This window comes from Hyaena hyaena, unplaced genomic scaffold, assembly GCF_003009895.1.
Source record: "Hyaena hyaena isolate Hyena2069 unplaced genomic scaffold, ASM300989v1 scaffold_41, whole genome shotgun sequence".
In the NCBI taxonomy this organism is placed as follows: Eukaryota; Metazoa; Chordata; class Mammalia; order Carnivora; family Hyaenidae; genus Hyaena; species Hyaena hyaena.
Window position 1 is genome coordinate 782,634 of NW_024080673.1, and position 20,925 is coordinate 803,558.

The 20,925-nt window shown below is 38.5% G+C and overlaps 1 protein-coding gene across 1 annotated transcript in view; it reads left to right on the forward strand.

Moving 5' to 3' along the window:
• The window catches only part of MCM6 (minichromosome maintenance complex component 6), a 35,863-nt gene extending 15,844 nt beyond the window's left edge, over positions 1 to 20,019 (forward strand). Inside the window, exons 9-17 of the mRNA XM_039229967.1 lie at positions 4,934 to 5,075; positions 6,387 to 6,494; positions 7,524 to 7,679; positions 8,934 to 9,062; positions 10,655 to 10,816; positions 12,418 to 12,553; positions 13,899 to 14,054; positions 15,870 to 16,009; positions 19,537 to 20,019. Of these exons, the coding sequence (XP_039085898.1) occupies positions 4,934 to 5,075; positions 6,387 to 6,494; positions 7,524 to 7,679; positions 8,934 to 9,062; positions 10,655 to 10,816; positions 12,418 to 12,553; positions 13,899 to 14,054; positions 15,870 to 16,009; positions 19,537 to 19,653 (1,246 nt within the window). The 3' untranslated portion in view covers positions 19,654 to 20,019. The remainder of the gene's footprint in view (positions 1 to 4,933; positions 5,076 to 6,386; positions 6,495 to 7,523; positions 7,680 to 8,933; positions 9,063 to 10,654; positions 10,817 to 12,417; positions 12,554 to 13,898; positions 14,055 to 15,869; positions 16,010 to 19,536) is intronic.
• Positions 20,020 to 20,925: the final 906 nt, after the last annotated feature.

Below are 20,925 nucleotides of genomic sequence, written 5' to 3' on the forward strand. Positions count from 1 at the left end.
TATTTTCACAGTTGTCTTTTGTTGGTGTACTTCAACTTAGAAAATTATTTTCCTAGTCTTCATTTATTTTAACGATTATAGATATCGATACCATGAACATCATGATTTCTAGTAATTTTTTGTATTGTTTTGTTTCCTTTGGGAAAATCCCTAGACCTAGGATTGCTGAGACTAAGAATACAAACATCTTTAAGGTTCTTAAATAGGACACACTTTCCAATAGCAGTGCAATAAAGATAGACACATTATGCTGACCATATCAGCATGTGTACTGCTTTAGCAATTTTTGCTTATTTTTAGAAGCTATAGCAAATACTTGCTTACTTTCAAACTTTTAAGAAACTGAGGGGCGCCTGGGTGGCTTAGTCGGTTAAGCATCCGACTTTCGCTTAGGTCATGATCTCGCGGTTCGTGGGTTCGAGCCCCGCGTCGGGCTCTGTGCTGACGGCCAGCTCAGAGCCTGGAGCCTGTTTCAGTCTGTGACTCCCTCTCTCTCTGACCCTCCCCTGCTCACGCTGTCTCTCTCTCTCTCTCTCTCCCCTAGAAATAAATAAAACATTTAAAAAAAAAAAAAAAAAGAAACTGAGAGGTCAAAATAATACCAAACCAGTTTTGAAATACCTGCTGTGTTCATGGTGCTGTGTATGTATATGCATTCTCTTATTCTAGCAGCACCCAGACAGGCATGTATTATCCTCTTTTTTCAGGGAGGCAAACAGAACTCTGGAACTTAGTAAATTACCCAACTTCTCATAGCTAACAAGTGACTTCTGACCCATGAGTATTAGAACTTCTATGTATCTGCCTGCAAAGCATGTGCTCTTCATACTATATCAAGCTGCTTTTCCTTTATTTCAGTAATTTGTTCTAGAACAGAGACCATTTTAAAGTTTGAAATTTTATAACTATTATTTTCGTCATGTGTATCAAGGACTAGGCTCTAGATTTGAAAATAATAGTCTTATGTGTGTTAAAAAAAAAAAAGATTCTTTTCATTTACTCTGCTCCCACCTCCTACCTCCTCTCCACCACCATAAAAAGATGTGCTACAGTGTTGCTGCTGGTAACAGAATTGTATTATATGTGATTATCTTAGAAATAGCCTTTATATCTAGAGGGTTTTTTAGATCTTTATTGCAATATAATTTACATATCATAAAATTTACCCCTTTAAAGTGTACAATTCAGTGGTTTTAGTATATTCACAGAGTTGTAGGACCATTACTAAACTAAGTTTACAACATTTTCATTACCCAGAAAGAAATCTTGTACCCACTAGCAGTCAGTCTTCATTCTCCTCCCTAGGCATAGGCAACCACTAATCTGCTTTATTGTCTCTTTCTGGACGTTTCCTATAAATGGAATCATATACTGTGTGATTCATTGTGACTGGCTACTTCTGCTTAGTATAGTGTTCTCAAGGTTCAGCCATGTTGGAGCATGCCAATACTTCATTTCCTTTTATTGCCTAGTATTCTGTCATATGTATGTACCACATTTATCAGTTAATGGACGTTTGGTTTGTTTCTATTTTGGCTCTTATAAGCAATGCTGCTGTATATAAGTTTTCACCTTTTTTATTGCAAAATATCCATCGCATTTACCATTTTAAAATATTTTTACGTGTATATATTTCAGTGGCATTAGGTACATTCGAGTTGTGTTAGCATCACTACCATCCATCTTCAGAACTCTTTCATCTCCCAAACTGAAAATCTGTTTGCATTAAACAGTAACTCCACATTTACCCATGTCCCAGCTCTTAGCAACCCACCATTCTTTTTTTTTTTTTAAGTTTATTTATTTTGAGAGAGAAAGAAAGAGAGGGCATGCATATGTGGATGCAAGTGGGGGAGGGGCAGAGAGAAAAGGGGAGAGAATCCTAAGCAGGCTCCTCAATGTCCGCACAGAGCCTAACGCAGGACTCAAACCCACAAACCATGAAATCATGACCTGAGCTGAAATTGAGTCGGATACTCAACCAACTGAGCCACTCTGGGACCCCACCATTTTACTTTCTGTCTCTAGATTTGATTATTCTAGGTTTGTCATATACGTGGACTCATATGGTACATTGTCATTTTGTGACTGGCTTATTTCACTTAGCATAATATTCAGGAGTCATCCATGTTGTAGAATGTCTTAGAATTTCCTTCCTTTTTAAGACTGGATAATAATAATTTATTGTATAGTATCACCTTTTGTTTCCACCTTTGGGCTATCGTGAATTCTGCTATGAACATTGATGTGCAACTGTTTGTTCAAGTCCCTGCTTATAATTCTTTGGGATAATTTTAGTTCTAAAATTTTGAGGTCCTTGATCCATTTTGAGTTAATTTTTGTACATATTGTGAGACAGGGGTCCAACTTTATTCTTTTGCATGTGGATATCCAGCTATTTGAATGCCAAGACTATTCTTTTGCCTTATTGAATTGTTTTGGGCACCCTTGTTGAAAATCAGTTGACTGTAAATATGAGGGTTTACTTCTAGACTTATATTTCATAATCTCTAGGTCCGCCTTTAGGCCAATCCCACACTATCTTGATTACTATAGTTTTGTAGTAAGTTTTAAAATCAGGAAGTGTGGGGTGCCTGGGTGGCTCAGTCACTTAGGGGTCCAACTTCACCTCAGGTTATGATCTCATGGGTTCGTGAGTTCTGTGCTGTCAGTACAAAGCTTGCTTCACATTCTCTTTCCCCCTCTCTCTCTCTACCCCTCCCCCACTCACATGCATATTCTCTCTCTCTCTCTCCCTTTCTCCTTCTCTCCCTCCCTCCCTCCCCTCAAAAATAAAAGTAAAGGGGCGCCTGGGTGGCTCAGTCGGTTAAGCCTCCGACTTTGGCTTAGGTCATGATCTCACAGTTCGTGGGTTCGAGCCCCATGTCGGGCTCTGCTGACAGCTCAGAACCTGGAGCCTGCTTTAGATTCTGTGTCTCCCTCTCTCTGACCCTCCCCTGCTCACACTGTGTCTCTCTCTCTTTCAGAAATAAACAAATAAATAAATAAAACTAAACATCAGAAAAATAATAAAATCCAGAAGCATGAGGGGTACCTGGCTCTGTCAGTCATTTGAGTTTCCAAGTCTTAATTTTAACTCAGGTCATGATACCAGAGTCGTGGGATCAAGCCCCACATTGGGGCTGAGCTCCATGCTCAATGTGGAGCCTGTTTGGGATTCTCTCTTTCCCTCTTCCTCCTTGCTTGAGAGTGCATATGCACTCTCTCTCAAAAATAAATAAATAATAATAAAAATCAGGAAGTGTGAGTCCTCCAACTAACTGTTCTTCTTCCAGATTGTTTTGGCTTTTCTGGGTACCATGAGTTTTAGGATCAGCTTTGTGAGTTTCTAAAAAGAAGTCAGTTGTGCTAGTAATAGAGATTGTATTAAACTGTAGATCAATTTGAGGTATATTGTCATTTTAACAATATTAAGTCTCCTGATCCATGAACATGGGACATCTTTCCATTTATTTGGGTTTTAGTTTTTTTCAGCAGTGTTTTGTAGTTTTCATGGTATAAGCTTGTGCTTTTGTTATGTTTGTTCATAAGTATTTTATTCTTTTTGATGCTATTGTAAATGGAAAACTGTTTTCTTATTTTCATTTTTAGGTTGTTCATTGCATGTGTATAGAAATAAAATAGACTCTTGATCTCTTGCAACCTTGCAAGAACTCATTTTAGTAGAACTGTTTTAGTAGATTCCATAGGCTTTTTTATCTACAAGGTCATGTTATCAGCAAATAGTTATAGTTGTTCAAATTTTAAGTCTAGGTGCCCTTTATTCTCAGTTGCCCTGGCTAGACCTTTCAGTATAACATTGAATAGACACGGCAAGAGTGAACATTTGTGTCTTGTTCCAGATGTTAAGGAAAAAGCATTCACCTTTGACTATGTATGCTGTTAGCTGTGGGTTTTCATAGATGCCCTTTTTAAGTTGTGGGAAATTCTCTTCTATTTCTAGTTTGTTGAGATTCTGTCATGAAAGGGTATTGGATTTTGTTACATGCTTTTTCTGCATCTGTCAGGATGATTCTTTATTCTATTGATAAGGCATATTATTGATTTTTAGATATTAAATCAACCTTGCATTTTTAGTATAAGTCTCACATCTAGTTTTGTCATTTTTTGTTTTTTAAGTGCAAGGCCTTTGAATAGATTGTTGCCAAAATGTTTACTGTTTATTATTAAAGACTATTTTAAAATGGTGTTTTTGGGGGCACCTTGGTAGCTCAGTCGGTTAAGCATCCAACTTCGGCTCAGGTCATGATCTCACAGTTCATGGATTCAAGCCCCGCGTCAGGCTCTGTGCTGACAGATCAGAGCCTGGAGCCTGTTTCAGATTCTGTGTCTGCCTCTCCCCTGCTCACACTCTCTCTCTGTCTCACTCTCAAAATAAATAAAGATTAAAAGTAATAATAATAATAAATTAATCAAATGGTGTTTTTGTCACGTATGAACTTCATTTTCCAATTTGATAGGAATAGATTTAAATTGATTGAAAAGTCCAAAGGAGATAAGCCTTTCTGTTTAGTCTGTGGCATATATATGAATTGCTTATGTTTAATGTGTCTCTCAAATGTTTTTTAAGAAGTTTAACTTCTTGGGGGGCCTGGGAGGCTCAGTCGGTTAAGTGTCCGACTTCGGCTCAGGTCAGATCTCACGGTTCATGGGTTCGAGCCCCGCATCAGGCTCTATGCTGACAGCTTGAAGCCTGGAGCCTGTTTCGGATTCTGTTTGTGTCTCTCTCTCTTCCTCTGCCCCTCCCCCACTCATGCTCTGTCTCTCTCTCTCTCTCTGTCTCAAAATTAAATGAAAGAAAGAAAGATGAGAAAGAAGTTTAACTTCTTGATTGACATAAACCCTGTCAACTGACATTTCTAAAAAGGATGCTTTGTAGTCATGCATTAATGAGTATGATAATCTTGAACAGGCACGTGGAGGAGTTCAGCCCCAGAGCTGTCTACACCAGTGGCAAAGCATCCAGTGCTGCTGGCTTAACAGCAGCTGTTGTGAGAGATGAGGAATCTCATGAATTTGTCATTGAAGCTGGAGCTTTGATGCTGGCTGATAATGTAAGAACATTTTATATTTTCTGGATATAAAAAAATCACAATAACCCATACCCTATGATTAAAGGCCTGTAAGTTTCTATTTAAAAGATGGCCTTTAAAAAAAAGCCATTTTTAGGGGTGCCTGGGTGGCTCAGTTGGTTGAGCATCTGACTCTTGATTTCAGCTTAGATCATTATCTCACAGTTTGTGGGATCAAGCACTGTGTCTGGCTCTGAGCTGACTGTGGAGCCTGCTTGGGATTCTCCTCTCCCTCACTGCCCCTCTCCCCACACATGGGCTATCTTAAAATAAACTTTTAAAAAGTCATTTTTAGTAAATCAGTTTTATTAATCTATATTTCATTGAGATTGTCCTCATTAATCACTTTTTGAGCTTCTCTAGAATGTATTGCCTGACCTGAGCATGTGTGTTTGCTGTGATTAGTAATTCCCAGCATTTTTTTTTTCCTTTCTAGACAATGACACCTCTATGAGTATGTCTGTTGCCTTTTGCATGTATTTGACATAGATCTGTTAGATCTGTGAAGGCATATAAAGTGTAGATACACTTTTGTAAATGCAACTTTACCCTTTACTTCCTCAGCCTAAAATCAGTGCTGAGGTTACCCAGAATATTTGACATAGAAATTTATACAAGATTTTGATGTTAAATAAAAATGGAATGACTAACTGTAAGTGGGTTTTTTTTTTTTTTTAAGTTTATTTATTGGTGGGGGGGGAGAGAAAGAAAGAGAACATGAGTGGGGGAGGGGCAGAGAGGGAGACTCCTAACAGTATGGAGCCCAATGTGGGGCTACAACTTAAAAAACCCAGAGGTCATGACCTAAGCCAAAATCACGACTCAGACAGTCAACCAGCTGAGCTTCCCAGGCACCCCAGTAACTATGTTTTTAATCTTATTCATGGTTTAAAATGGGTCAAAGCATATGTATCCTTCTAGCTCTGGAATCTGTTGAATTATCCTACTCGAGAAGAGGAAATTAAGATTGCTTACTTAACCTGGGTACCTGCGTGGCTCATTCTCTTGAACGCCTGACTCTTTGACTCAGGTCAGGGTATCAAGCCCCGCATCAAGCTCTGTGCTGAGCATGGAGTCTGCTTAAGATTCTCTCTCTCTCTCCCTCTGCCCCTTTCCCTGCTCATGCATGTTCTCTCTCTCAAATGAAAAATTAAAAAATTTTTTAAGGTTGCTTACTTACCTATCTGAGTTGTCTACAGAATGAAAAGCTCTCTGTGGTAGCAAACTTGAATTTATACTTGTCATTTGACATCTTAAAGGCAGTTTCTTATACTAGATTTGTTTGGTTACAAGAGTGTATGTTGTATTGATGAATTTGATAAGATGGATGTGCGGGATCAAGTTGCTATTCATGAAGCTATGGAACAGCAGACCATCTCCATCACTAAAGCAGGAGTGAAGGTATGTGTGTCCGCCTCTGTCCTGCTGCATCATGCCTTAGTCTTAAATATTAGTTTGGCTCTGCAGATGTTCACTTGAATAAAATGCCTTATTCAACATGAAATGCTGATCATTGAAATGGGACACATAGCCCTGAAGATTATTAATCCAAACTACAGGCACTTTTTTAAGGGTACTTTGAAAATGTTTTGCTATGACAGAAAGTAGAGGAAGTCCTGATGAAATGTTAAGCATTTTATTTCTCAAAATTTCCACAAACCTTCTATATTCTTTGACAATGCGTGCTTCCAGTTGTAACAAAAATAATCAAAGTCAATAGATTATTTAAATGAAAATAATAATTATAATATTGTAACCAACATTAGAAACCAAACTTTTTAAATAAAAGTAATGCATCCAGGTAGGCAAGGAAAATTAAAGCGCCATAGTAAAATACAAATTAAAAGGCAAAATCTTCCCCTGCAACTCCTATCACCAGTAAATATTCAGTATCTATTGAAGTTACAGCTTTCAGGAATTTTTCATACATATATAAGCATAATACAGTTTACTGCCTTGCTCATTTAACTTCATGATTTTATTTTGGCAATCTTTCTGTGCCAAAATGGCATATGGATATTAGATCCATTTTAGTATTTTTATTACCACATGGTTTTCAAGTCTCTGTTCCTAATTTTGGCTCATTAGAGCCATAGAGCAACATTTGGTCATTTTCAGCCTTTGATTACGAGCCATATTGTAATCAACATCCTTGAACACCCATCTTCCTGTACCTAGCTGCAAGATAAATTCCTAATAAGAAATTACTAGCTTTAAAGTGTATATATGTCATACCACCACCTTATATGGGAGTGCCTGTTTGCTGTACAGTATTAGACTTTAATTTTGATGATTCGGTAGATGAAAAATGATGCCTTACTTAGTATTTTGGTTTGCATTATTTTATTATGAGTAAGATTGAGCATTGTCCTCTGTTGGCCATTCCAAATGTCTTTTTAAACCTCTGACAATGATTTCTTTTGTGGTCAGGCTACTCTGAATGCCAGGACATCCATTTTGGCAGCAGCGAACCCAATCAGCGGACACTATGACAGATCAAAATCATTGAAACAAAATATAAATTTGTCAGCTCCCATCATGTCCCGATTTGATCTCTTCTTTATACTTGTGGATGAGTGTAATGAGGTAACTGTGTGAAGTGTCACTGTGGGCTTCCTTTGTTATTTCCAGTTTGAGTAATTGAAGGAGACAAGGCTACAGGATGTACTCCTGAACAGCTGGTGCATTTGTTTGCACTGACTTTCATTTCCCTCAGAATGGTACAGGATTGGGCAAAAGGTTTATTGAGCAAATCAAAATGAAGTCCTTTGAATGGCTAGTTCCACTTAATTATATTGAGGAATATGGAGTTTTTGTCATTTTCATTACTGTTTTTTAATTCTCAAGAAAAGAAGGAAAAATATTACAACTAACTCCCAGCCATACTCTTTTTTATTAGAATTTTCTGGGGGCACCTGGGTGGCTCTGTTGGTTGCTTGTCCGATTTCGGCTCAGGTCATGATCTCACAGTTCGTGGGTTCAAGCCCTGTGTCGGGCTCTGTGCTGACAGCTAGCTCAGAGCCTGGAGCCTACTTCTCATTCTGTGTCTCCCTCTCTCTCTGACCCTCCCCTGCTCAAACTGTCTGTCTGTCTCTCTCTCTCTCTCTCTCTCTCTCAGAAATAAATAAAACATTTTAAAAAAATAGAATTTTCTGCTGGGTGTCTGGGTGGCTCAGTTGGTTAAGTGTCCTCTATTTTTTGGCTCAGGTCATGACTCATGATTTTGAGTTCAAGCCCCACATCAGGCTCTTTGCTGAGCTTGGAGCCTGCTTGGGAGTCTCTCTCCCTCTGTCTGTAACCCAATCTTCCCCCTTCCCCATCTCCACCTTCACTCATAGCTTGGAGTGTATGATTTTCATATATTTTTGTTTGTGCGTAGTTCATTAAGATAGTTTTTAAGCTTTTTAATTGGAAATAATTTCAAGCTTAGGAAAGTTGCAAGAAATAGAATTGTGCATGTAACACCCATGTAATCTTTATGCACTTATTCACATTTTTTTAATATCTCTTTGGCTTTTTTTCTGCCATATGAGAGTAAATGCCATATTTTTAGTATCATTTTTTTTCAATGTTAACAATTCTGTGATGATTATTGTCATCTATTCATAAGCAGCAGTACAATATCGTGGCTAAGAGCATGGACTCTGAAGCTCAACTGTTCAAATCACGGCTCCATTACTTACTATGATATCAGACAAGCCACTTTACTTCTCTGGGTCTCAATTTACTTATATATACCAGGCACTCTAGAAATTATTAATTTCTAATTATTAATGCCAGAGATAATCTGAAGTGGATACTGTTGTGACTGATCATAGTGATTTTCTTCTTTTGAATTAGGTTACAGATTATGCTATTGCCAGACGTATAGTAGACTTGCATTCAAGAATTGAAGATTCAATTGATCGTGTCTATTCCCTTGATGATATCAGGAGGTATCTTCTCTTTGCAAGGCAGTTTAAACCCAAGGTAACTAACTATTCCTTTTGTATTGGAGTAAGGCATTTAAAAGGGCATAAAAGGTTTCTATGGAAATTAACCTATACTTGTTTTTTTTTTTCTTTTTGAGGATTTTGTTTTGTTTTGAGAACAATGTTTCTTCAGAGAGTTAAGAAGGGGGAATTTTCTGAAAATCTGAATAATATTCCTTTACTTGTTAAGTGCTAATAAAAGGATTTTTTTATGGTGGGGTTCACCTGAGTGGCTCAGTCGGTTAAGTGTCCAACTTTTAATCTTGGCTCAGGTGTTGATCTCAGCTTATGAGTTCAAGCCCTGCACTGGGCTTCATGGTGGGCATGGAGCCTACTTAAAAGGTGGGGGGGGGGGGGGGGGGTAGATTTTTATGGCTGTAGAATTTTGAATAACCAAATAAAATAGGACATACTTTTATTTCAGCCAGTATTCCTAGGAATCTTTTTTTTTTTAATGTTTCTATTTTATTTTTGAGAGAGGGAGACCGAGTGTGAGCAGGGGAGGGGCAGAGAGAGAGGGAGACACAGGACCTGAAGCAGATTCCAGGCTCTGAGCTGTCAGCACAGATCCCAACGCGGGACTTGAACTCGTGAACCGCAAGATCCTGCATTTAACCAATTCAGCCACCTAGGTGCCCCGTTATTCCTAAGTATCTTGAAATTGTATGAGCTTAAGTCAGTAGTCTACTAAATGCTCTTGAATCTTTCTTTGAGGAAAAGTTTGGATTCCTATAGGTCATTGTGATTAACATGGATTAATATTTTACAGTAATTGATGAAGTTCATTGAGATGAATTTGTACTAGATCCAGGACATTCATTTTGAAGTAAACATTCGAAATTTGTTTTGTTTGACATTTTCCTAAAGTAGACTACAAAAAGAAGATTTTTTTCTGGGTGGGTTTACACTATTTTCTGGCTCATTTTGGAAGTTTATCCTTAAGTTTAGTTATCTATCACTTCACTGATATCCATAATATTGGGATTGATTCTCACTGTCCTGAAAGAGAAGCTTAATGAGGCATTTAAAACCAAGGGTTGAATACACATGTATAAAGAGGGTTTTGTTCTCTATGACTATGTACTTATCCCTCTGTGACCTTGGCATGCTTCCTTAATAGGCTGAGTTCCTTACTCTGAAAAACTGAGTATTCTTGTAGTATTCTTACTTTGTTGTTATTCAGCAAATAATATTTACTGAAATAGCTGGTATGTGTTTGTGTAGATCTCTCTTTTTCCCAAAGACAGCAGAATTAACTGGGTTCAGGAAGTGCCTGAGCATTAATTTGTTTCATGAGCTTTGGCATCTTGGGTTTCAAAGACATTACATCCTTTTCCACTGCTTCAGCTTGCTATGTATCTTTTAGAAAACGCATTTGCTTAAATACTAACCCTCCTGCCTTCCTGTTCGTAAAATTAGTTACAAAATTAACAGGTGTCCTTTCTTTTGAAAGGCATTTCAGTATTGTCATTGACTTCAAAGTTTTGACCCTCTCAGTTCCCCAGAGTGTCTTTACCTGGAAGAAAACTTATATTTCATGCAGCTCCCATCAAGTAGAAAAGCTCTGACTTCCGTGATGTTCTGAAACAGATTTCTAAGGAGTCAGAGGACTTTATTGTGGAACAGTATAAACGTCTCCGCCAGAGGGATGGCTCTGGAGTAACCAAGTCTTCATGGAGGATTACAGTACGACAGCTTGAGAGCATGATCCGTCTCTCTGAAGCAATGGCTCGAATGCACTGCTGTGATGAGGTATCAAAGTCACTTTAACATAATGGGAGGAAAGAGAAGTTGAATGGGAGTTTATAAGCATGTTTTTATCTTTGGCACACTGTTGAATGCTCATAGAATACACAGTGCTGGAGTGTCTCCCTTAAAAAAGGTTACTGTGAAGTATTTATTGAATATATTTTGATTAACATAATGAAATAATCACGTCCTCGGTTATAAAGTACATATAGAGGGAAGTTACCGTTAATAGGTAGATGGTCCTCCTGAAGTATTGTCAGAAAGTCAGTAGTAGCCTAAAGCTACATCATTTCATCACAAGAAGGGGGAGTACAATGCAATGTTATTTTGAGAGAGACCACATTTACATAACTTTTAGTAAGTACATTGTAATTTTTTATTTTATTAATTATTGTTGTTCTTTATAAATTAAACTTTATCATAGGTATATATGTATAGGGAAAATATTATATGTAAGGTTAAGTACCATCTGTGGTTTATGCATCCACTGGGGGTCTTGGAACATAATCCCTGAGAATAAGGGAGTTACTGTGTACCACATTTTGTTTATCCATTGATCATCAGTGGACATTTGGGTTGCTTCCCCCTCTTGGGTATTGTGAATAATGCTGCAGTGACCTGGGTGTTTTCTGTGTTTTGAATATCAATCTCTTATGAGATACATAATACACAAGATATGTTCTCCCATTCTGTAGGTTGCCTTTTTACTCTGTTGACTGTTTCCCTTGATGCTCAGAAGTTTTTGAATGGAATATTGTTTCATTTGTCAGTTTACCCATTTGTTGCTGTGCTTTTGACACTATTATCAAATCTAATGTCCTGAGGCTCTTTTCCTCTGTTTTCTTACATGTTTTATAGTTTTAGGTCTTCAGTCTGTTTTAAGTTAATTTTGTATGTGATGTCAAGCAGGGGTCTAACTTCATTCTTTAAGATATCCAGTTTCCCCAGTAATATTTGTTGAAGAGACTCCATTCCCCACGGAGTGGGCTTGGCACGCTTGTCAAAGATTATTAGATCATATATGTGAGGATTTAATGATAACTTTAAAGATATAAGGATTACTTTATATAAGTGAAATCCTAGAATATGTTCCCCCTTGCATCTAGTTCTTTCATATAGAATTAACACTATAAAATATCATCTGGGTTTTATGTAATAATAGTTTGTCCGTTTTTGTTGCTAGTAATATTTTGTCAGTAAATCACAATGATACACCCATTCTTCTGTTAATGGACATTTGGATAGTTTCCAGTTTGGGTTCTTTTGATACATGTCTTTTGGTCTGTATGGTTTATATATGTGTGTATGCATTTCTGCTGAGTATACACCTAGAAGTAGAATTGTTGGGTCAGAGGTCATACGTATGTTCAGATCAGTAAAGATTGCCAAAATGGTTTTCCTTATTGGTCGTGTCAATTTATATTCCCACCAAACTTACTCCTACTTCTGGTGAACTTACGGTGTTCCCTCGTATTTTATATGTGTGTGAGAGAGAGAGTGTGTGTGTGAGAAATACTAAAATACCACTCTGATTTGGTAAGGAGAGAAACTGTTTGGTATCTTGAGAAGACTGACTCTGATTTACTTCATCTTAATTGGTTTAGGTCCAGCCTAAACATGTGAAGGAAGCTTTCAGGTTACTGAATAAGTCAATCATCCGTGTAGAAACACCTGATGTCAACCTAGATCAAGAAGAAGAGGCCCAGATGGAGGTAGATGAGGGCCCAGATGGCATCAATGGTGAGATACTTGTTCATTTACTGTTCTGGAGTTAAGAACTAAAATGGTCTCTGAGAGGGGCGCCTGGGTGGCTTAGTCGGTTAAGCGTCCGACTTTCGCTTAGGTTATGATCTCGCGGTTCGTGGGTTCGAGCCCCGCGTCGGGCTCTGTGCTGACTGCCAGCTCAGAGCCTGGAGCCTGTTTCAGCCGGTGACTCCCTCTCTCTCTGACCCTCCCCTGCTCACACTCTCTCTCTCTCCTAGAAATAAATTAAAAAAAAAACATTTAAAAAAAAAAAATGGTCTCTGAGATGTTATGATAAAAGTGCACTTACATATTGATGGTTTTGAAGTCTATATAGTAGCAAAAGGGAAGAAATGGATATTGAATTATACTGTTTACAAGGTAAAATACAGTTAGTTGATATAAAATATCTATGTGTGAAAGACTAAAAGAAAACACACCAAATGGTGACAGTGGATGTAATTCCCTGGCCTGATTTATTGTTATTTTGAAGTAAAAACATGTTCTTGAGTACATTAAGACAGACAAATATTGGGGCACCTGGGTGGCTCAGTAGGCTAAGCGTCTGACTCTTAATTCTGGCTCAAGTTATGATCTCATGGTTTGTGAGTTTGAGCCCCACATCAGGCTCTGCACTGACGTGCAGAGACTGCTTGGGATTCTTCTCTCTCTGTTCTCCCATTTGTGCATGTGCGCGTTCTCTTTCTGTCTCTCAAAATAAATAAACTTAAATACCAGATTTTCACGTTTTGTGTATAATATTGCAGATGAACTTTAAAATTTTTTTTAATGTTTACTTATTGTTGAGAGAGAGGGGGCGAGTTGGGGAAGGACAGAGAGAAAGACACAAAATCCAAAGCAGGCTCCAGGCTGTGTGAGCTGTCTGCACAGAGCCTGGCATGAGGCTCAAGCTCATGGACCTTGAGCTCATGACCTGAGCTGTAGTCAGATGCTTAACTGACTGAGCCACCCAGGTGCCCTGCCCCTACCCTATTTTTTTATTTTTTATTTTTTTCAGTGTTTGTTTATTTTTGAGAGAGTGTGGGTGGGGGAGAGATAGAGAGAGGGGAAGACACAGAATTCAAAGTAGCAAATGAACTTTTAGATCATGGAATCTGCATGGAATCTGCCATCCTTCCCATTCCTTCCAAATTGTTTCTGTCTTCACTATTCGCATTTACAGATTTGCTTCTAATTTATTTGTAAAATGACTAAATACTGAGTATAACTATATGTTTGTTTAGAAGTTAGTATTAAAATAGAAGTATACCTATGAACAATTGATGGGGGAGTGTTGGAGGAGGCACAGAAACAAGATTCAGATGGTTGATATTTCACTTAGGTCATGTTGACAGCCCTGCTCCTGTGAATGGAATCAATGGCCACAGTGAAGAAATCAACCAAGATTTTGTTCCTAAAGCCTCCTTAAGGCTCGGCTTCTCCGAGTACTGCCGAATCTCTAACCTTATTGTGCTTCACCTCAGAAAGATGGAGGAAGGTAAGGCTTTCCTAGTATGCTCATATGCTTAGTCATTCATATAAGTTGTTTTTTCATAAGCCACTTTTAATTGCTAAAGATTCTGTTTTGTCAGAAGAGATGATAAATTGTTATACAAGCTCATTTTGGTAAAGAAAATTTTGGGGATATCAGTATATCTGACAGTCTGGACATTTACCCACAGTTGATTGTCAGACAAAGGTCATTCTTTTAATGACCTTTAATTTTAATATTTTTGAGAATCAGAAATTGGGATCTGATAATATATAAAGAAGCACTTAAATGTTTTTACAGATGCAGAATCACTGTTCCTTACAGTGGCTTTATTTCAAATGGATGACTCTAGGTTATTTGTATTTCATAGGCAAGTAATTGAACTGAAAAGACCATATTAGCACAGGTCTATTCTATACCTAGAGAGTAAAATGAAGTAAAATCCTCATTTATATAAAGTGTGATATCTGGACACTAGTATACTTTCTACCTTAACTGCTTTATGGTGCTAATATGTATGCTTATAGTTGGCATAAAAATGATGAAATCAAGGAGTTGAACTTAAACTTTAATTTTTTGGTTAGTGATCAGGTAATTCTTACTTAAAAGGCCAAAAATGCTGGCTTCCAGACATACTTTGTCATCACGATGCCCTGCCTGTGGTGGAGGAAGAGAAAAGCTTACCAAAGACTTCTTTGCCCCTTTTCCCTTGGGAACTGTAAACAGTGGGAGGGAGGAGAGAAGGCAGTAAAGAGACCACTAGGAAAGACAGGTTTTAGCCCCACCCTTTTCTCACATAAAAACATTTGGGAGCTCACATATTGTTGTGTTCACATTGTATTTCATTTTTCTTTTTCTCATGCAACTAAATTTTAAACATGACAAACCATTGATGGAACAAAGATATGGTTGGCACCCAAACACTGTCTGCATTTCACACATAAATTCTGCTAGATCTTCTTTTCCTTAGGAAAAAAAAATACTATTCACCCAGTAAGTTCTGAATTCTCAGTCTTCAGGTGGACAGCTGTTCTTTAGTCCAGCACAGAGAGCACAACTTTAAGCCAAGAAGGTCGCTTACCAAGAACACTTAGACCAACCACTGAAGTTTAAGTATACCCATAATAAAACTTTTGAAGGTATTGTCAATAAAGCTGGGATCTTCCTATTTTTCATTTTGTATTTTATTAGTAGTAGCTAGCATCAAGACTAAGAGTTTTCCTTTACTAATACTTTGCTTCTGTGATAGTTACATTATCATCCAGGTTCCAGCTTTTCTTGTGAATTTGGAGTTCGGCTTTGGACTCTGACAAAGTAGACAATGATTCAGTATAGACAGACCGCTGGAATAAATTGGTAGTTTTTTATTTTGAGTGAACGCCCATGGATTTCACTTCCTCGTTCAGCTGCATAAAATCCTTGTTCCAAAGAGGAAAAGTTAGGTTTAAGAAGTTTTGCTTGCCATTGCTAATTTATGCTTTCAGTTACTGTTGGCAAACATTCCTATAGGTGATGAAGGATAGAAGGTGAAGGAAACAGCTTCATACTTTGAAATCTTAATAGCTTCAAGAAACTTGTTTCTTATAATCTCGATTTTATTAGTTTTTTTTCCTCAGGATAAAGTGAAGCATACTTTAATACAAGTAATATGACAGGTTATTTCAGGCTTACTGTGGAACATTGCAAACCTTATTTTAGCTTTCTGACAGGTGGATGGTTATCTAATCTGTACACTATCTTGTGTATGCAAACCCCAAGGATTGGCAGTATAGTTTGCTAGAAGGAAAATTTAATCCTTTTGAAATGTGTTTTTTGTTGCAGAAGAGGATGAGTCGGCATTAAAGAGGAGTGAGCTTGTTAACTGGTACTTGAAGGAAATCGAATCGGAAATAGATTCTGAAGAGGAACTTATAAATAAAAAGAGAATTATAGAGAAAGTCATTCATCGACTCACCCACTATGTACGTACCCAACTACTCTTGCTTGGTAATGAGGGAGGGAGTCCATGCCTCATACCTGCAGGTTCATAGATGTTCATTTATTTTGAATCATTGGGATCTGTTTAGAATTATGAGTTGTTGGGGGGCCAGGGTGTCTCAGTTGAATGCCCAACTTTGGCTTAGGTCATGATGTCGTGATTTGTGGGTTCGAGCCCTGTGTCGGGCTCTGTGCTGACAGCTCAGAGCCTGGAGCCTCCTTCAGATTCTGTGTCTCCCTTTCTCTCTGCTGCTCCCATGCTCACAGTCTGTCCCTCTCTTTCAAAAATTAAAAAGATAAAAATAAACATTAAAAAACAAAAAAGAACTAGGAGCTGTAAAGAAGAATTGACAGCAGTTAATTGACTTCTTTCCTCTGCTGGGACCAGCAGAACCTAAGTTAAATCTGGGAAAGTAGGCTTAGGGTCTTACTATCAGACTATTTTTAATTTTTATTTTTTACTCGCTTTACCATAAACCTGCCAACATTCTGACCTCCGTTGCCTGTTTTCTATATTTCCTCTTCCCCATATCCTTACCTCCCCCATCACCCAGCTTACAGTCTATGGTCTGTCTCAGTGATCACTCTTTTCTCACAGTTTAAACTGTAATCTCTCTGTTATACTTGACTGGGGAAACCCCAGCCTTGGTTAAGTCTAATTGTTTTCACTGTGCCATATCCAAGCAGTTAAAAGTATCTGGAGAAAGGCGCACAACCACGTGCCATGTACTACTTTAAATTCATGCCACTAATCTCAAGTGGACCCTTCTTCACTGTACCCTCCCGACCTCACAGTGGCACTGCCCAGTGCTGTGACTCCTCTCACTCTCTTGTTACAGGATCATTACAGGCATACCTCCTCCCTCCTCACATCAGTTGGGTTGTTCTCTGTATTTGGCCTGTTGTTCTGTCACTATTGACTGCTCCTTCTGAATCACTGTATTCTCCTGGATCTTCTCCTCTCTCATTGATTATTTCCTCTTAGTCTTTTTCTGAGTCATGTCACTTTTTAAATGGAGTGCTGTGCTCAATCTTCAGACCTCTTTTGTATTTACATTGATTACCTGAGTGATCTCATTTGGTTCTATGAATTTAAATCCATCGACTGATGTCTCCCAGATTCAGCTCTCACCTCTCCTCTAAACTCCAGATGTCGGTAGCCAGCTGCCTACTTGTGAACTGTAGGCATCTCATGCTTAATGTGTGTGAAACAGTTCTTTCCCCCAACCCCCACCACTGCAGTGTTCCCATGTAGTTAGTTGTTCTAAGCCAAACATGCTAGAATCAGCCATGATTCCAATTTTCCCGCATAGCCTCTCCTTTTAGCAGCAAATCCTATGGGCCCTGCCTTCAGTATATACATTCTGTGTTCTCTTCTAACCACCTTCACATCTACTCAGGCTACTGTGCCTGGACTGTCACAGGAGCCTCCTAACTGTTCCCCTTTGTACTGGCTCTCCAGCAGCCAGACAGATCTTTTAACAAATCAAAATGTATTTGTGCCCTACCTTCCAGTTCTTTCTTCATGTTTACAATAAAGTCATGTCTCCATAACGTGACCTACAGAACCTATACAACCAAACCCCTGTATGTCTCTTCACCTTCTTGCATAGGACTCTCTTCATGTTGCTACTCAGTGATACTGGCCTTGCTACTATTCCAGAGATGCACGGAACATGAAGGCCTTTGCACTTGTCCTTTGTCTCTTTACCTAGATTCCCTTTCATTCTGGTGTCTGCTCAAATGTTATCTTCTCAAAGAGGTGGTTCTTGCCTAACCTGTCAAAATAAGAGCCTCCTGGAGAGCCCGGGTGGCTCATTTTGTTAAGTATCTGACTTTGGCTCAAGTCATGATCTCGAGCTTTATGTCAGGCTCTGCACTATCAGGGCTTCAGATCCTCTGCCTCCCTCTGTCTCCCTCCCCTCTCTCTTTCTCAAAAATAAATAAACATTTTTAAAAAATAATAAGAGGGGTGCCTGGGTGGCTCAGTCGGTTGAGCATCCGACTTCGGCCCAGGTCATAATCTCACAGTTTGTGGGTTTGAGCCGCGTATTAGCTCTGTGCTAAGAGCTTGGAGCCTGAGGCCTGTTTCAGATTCTGTGTGTGTCTCTCTCCCTGCCCCTTCTCTGCTTATGCTCTGTCTCTCAAAAATAAGTGTTAAAAAATATTAATAAGAGTTTCCTTGCTATCACTCCCTAACCCTGCTTTATGTTACTTCATAGTACTTATCATTGCCTGGCACTGGGTTTTCAGTTTGACTCATTAGCATGCAAGTACCAGGACAGGGACTTTGTTTTGTTGGTCACTGTACCCCCAAGACCTATAGTGGTACCTGGCACATCAAATATTTGATGAATGATTGAATTTTTATGCTTAAGTGGCAGATACAGTTGCCCTGTAGCTCACTTTAGAGTATTCACTCTATAAATATTACAAATGTCACATATCAGGGTTGTCATCTGAAAAATCCTTGTGTGAGTAGATGAGTGTATGATTAGGTGGTATAATATGAAAATCTGAATTGGGGGGTACACATTCAGTTGTCTTTCTAGTGCTGGAGCAGCAGACCAGCCCTTCCCTTCCTAGTGCCTCCTGGGATCAGTGTAAGATAAATTGACCCACACCACAAGTCTACTTTGGGACACTTGGTACAATCAGCTGATCTCAACTGGAGCTACCTTTTTTTTTAAGTTTGACACTACCTGAGCTAGCTAGCTCACTACGAAGACTAGAGAAATTACGCTGTGCTGATCAAGTGTTCTTCCTGTGAGGGTGTATTAGTACATAAAGCGAGCTCTTGAAGGTGTCCAGCCCCTCTTAATGGCAATAGTGCTCATACTATAGGACATTTCTACCTTCTTAAGATTGAATACTATTTTCTGAGTTCTATATGGGCTCGGCTAGGAGTTCCCCTCATTTGTGGGTATCTTAGGTTGACTTACAGGTACATTTAAGCTATGTGGCATGTTCTACTTTTTTTTTTATTAGCTCAGCGTGAAAATTTTTCCAGGTTAATTATCTTTAGATTCTACTTCTAACTGAATTATAAATGGACGGTATATGAAAGAGTTCAGTGGCTAGTAATTAAAAACTTGTACTAAGTGAAATTAAAACACATATCAGAGTGATACACAGAACGATAAGCATATTTATCAGGATTTTACACAATTGCATAACCTTAAAATTCATGTATTGTGTTTTGTGTTTTTTTAAGTCATATTTACAAGATGTAGTGTGCCAGGAAACTTTATTAAAATCACAATGTTGAGCTTACTACCTGTGTATTTTGTAATTTTTCAAAAAAGGTTTATGTTATAAAAAATCTGTATCCTAATGGGAAAGGGATGTAGCAAAGCTTGGTAAAGATTTTAAGGTATAGTCCTTTCTCTGAGAGTTTCTGAAGGAGAAATGGAAGAAAATGCTAGTTGCAAATACAAGGATCAAATTCTGTGGGTGGGGGCATTGTTACACTACTGCTGGAGACCTCAGGACATATGTTTGTGTTTCACAGGATCATGTTCTTATTGAGCTCACCCAGGCCGGATTGAAAGGCTCCACAGAAGGAAGTGAGAGCTATGAAGAGGATCCCTACTTGGTAGTTAACCCTAATTACTTGCTTGAAGATTGAGATATTGAAAGTAACCAGGAAAACTGGCCTCTCCCTTCTGTCCTGGAGTCTGGAGGTAGCTCTACTAGCAAGAGAACTGTTTCTGGGAGCGAGGCTTCAAGAACATATATTTGGAGGAATAAGAAGCTAGTGGTCCTGTGTGTCACTCGTGTAATACGCTTTTATATCAACACAAGCTTTAGCACATTGTTTAGTGTGCTTGTTGTTTAACTGAAGTTGGAAATGCTGTGTGATTTCTGTAACAGACCTTGTTTTCATGTATAGAAAAAAGTTTGTTATTTTTATGGTATATAGTATCTTACTGGAGAAATAACTTTTTACAATTGCCAACTACTGCTTTTCTTCATCAAAATAAAATAATGTGTTCTGCAATTTTCTATTGGATTTATTTCCACCCTACTCTCTCTCTTTTTTTTTTTTAATGTTTTATTTATTTCTTGGGGAGAGAGAGAGAGACAGCGTGAGCAGGGGAGGGTCAGAGAGAGAGGGAGTCACAGACTGAAACAGGCTCCAGGCTCTGAGCTGGCAGCCAGCTCAGAGCCCGACGGGGGGCCCGAACCCACGAACCGCGAGATCATGACCTAAGCGAAAATCGGACGCTTAACCGACTAAGCCACCCAGGCGCCCCATATTTCCACCCTACTCTCATTATTGCTTTCATCTACATTTGACCCTTGAACAATATGGAGGTTGGGGGCACCAGTTCCCTCGTGTAGTCAAAAATCTGTATATAACTTTTGGCGTTCCCAAAATTTAATAGCCTACTTTTTTCTTAATTTTTTCAGTATTTCTAGGCTATAAGATTTATCTACAAGTTTTCTGAAATTGTTACAGATCTCTGGAAAATTTTCCAATAAATATACATGGAATCCATGTATAAATGTACCCACACAGGTCAAACCTGAGTCATGTGGAGCACAGCTATGCTTGTAAACATGAGTCTTTACCAACTTGCTTAATGTGGGGCAGGTGGGTGGAAGTGTATGGCATTATAAGTTATAAGCCTCTAGGATTAGGTTCCTATGAGGAGTCTTTATTAGAATTCATACAAAGACTAAGGGGTTTTGGAAATCACCTTCCAAGATTAATTGCAGTTGTTTTGTTTATAAACTTTTTTCGTCATCAGTATATTCATGATGTAGCAGTTCCTGTTGCATCTTTTAACAACAGTTGGCATTTTGGGGCCTTTAGGGTCAGTTAGGAAATGTTTATATGTTGTATGAGTTCGCTAATCACTGTCCGATGACTTGAAAACAACAGGGTGAAGAGGAC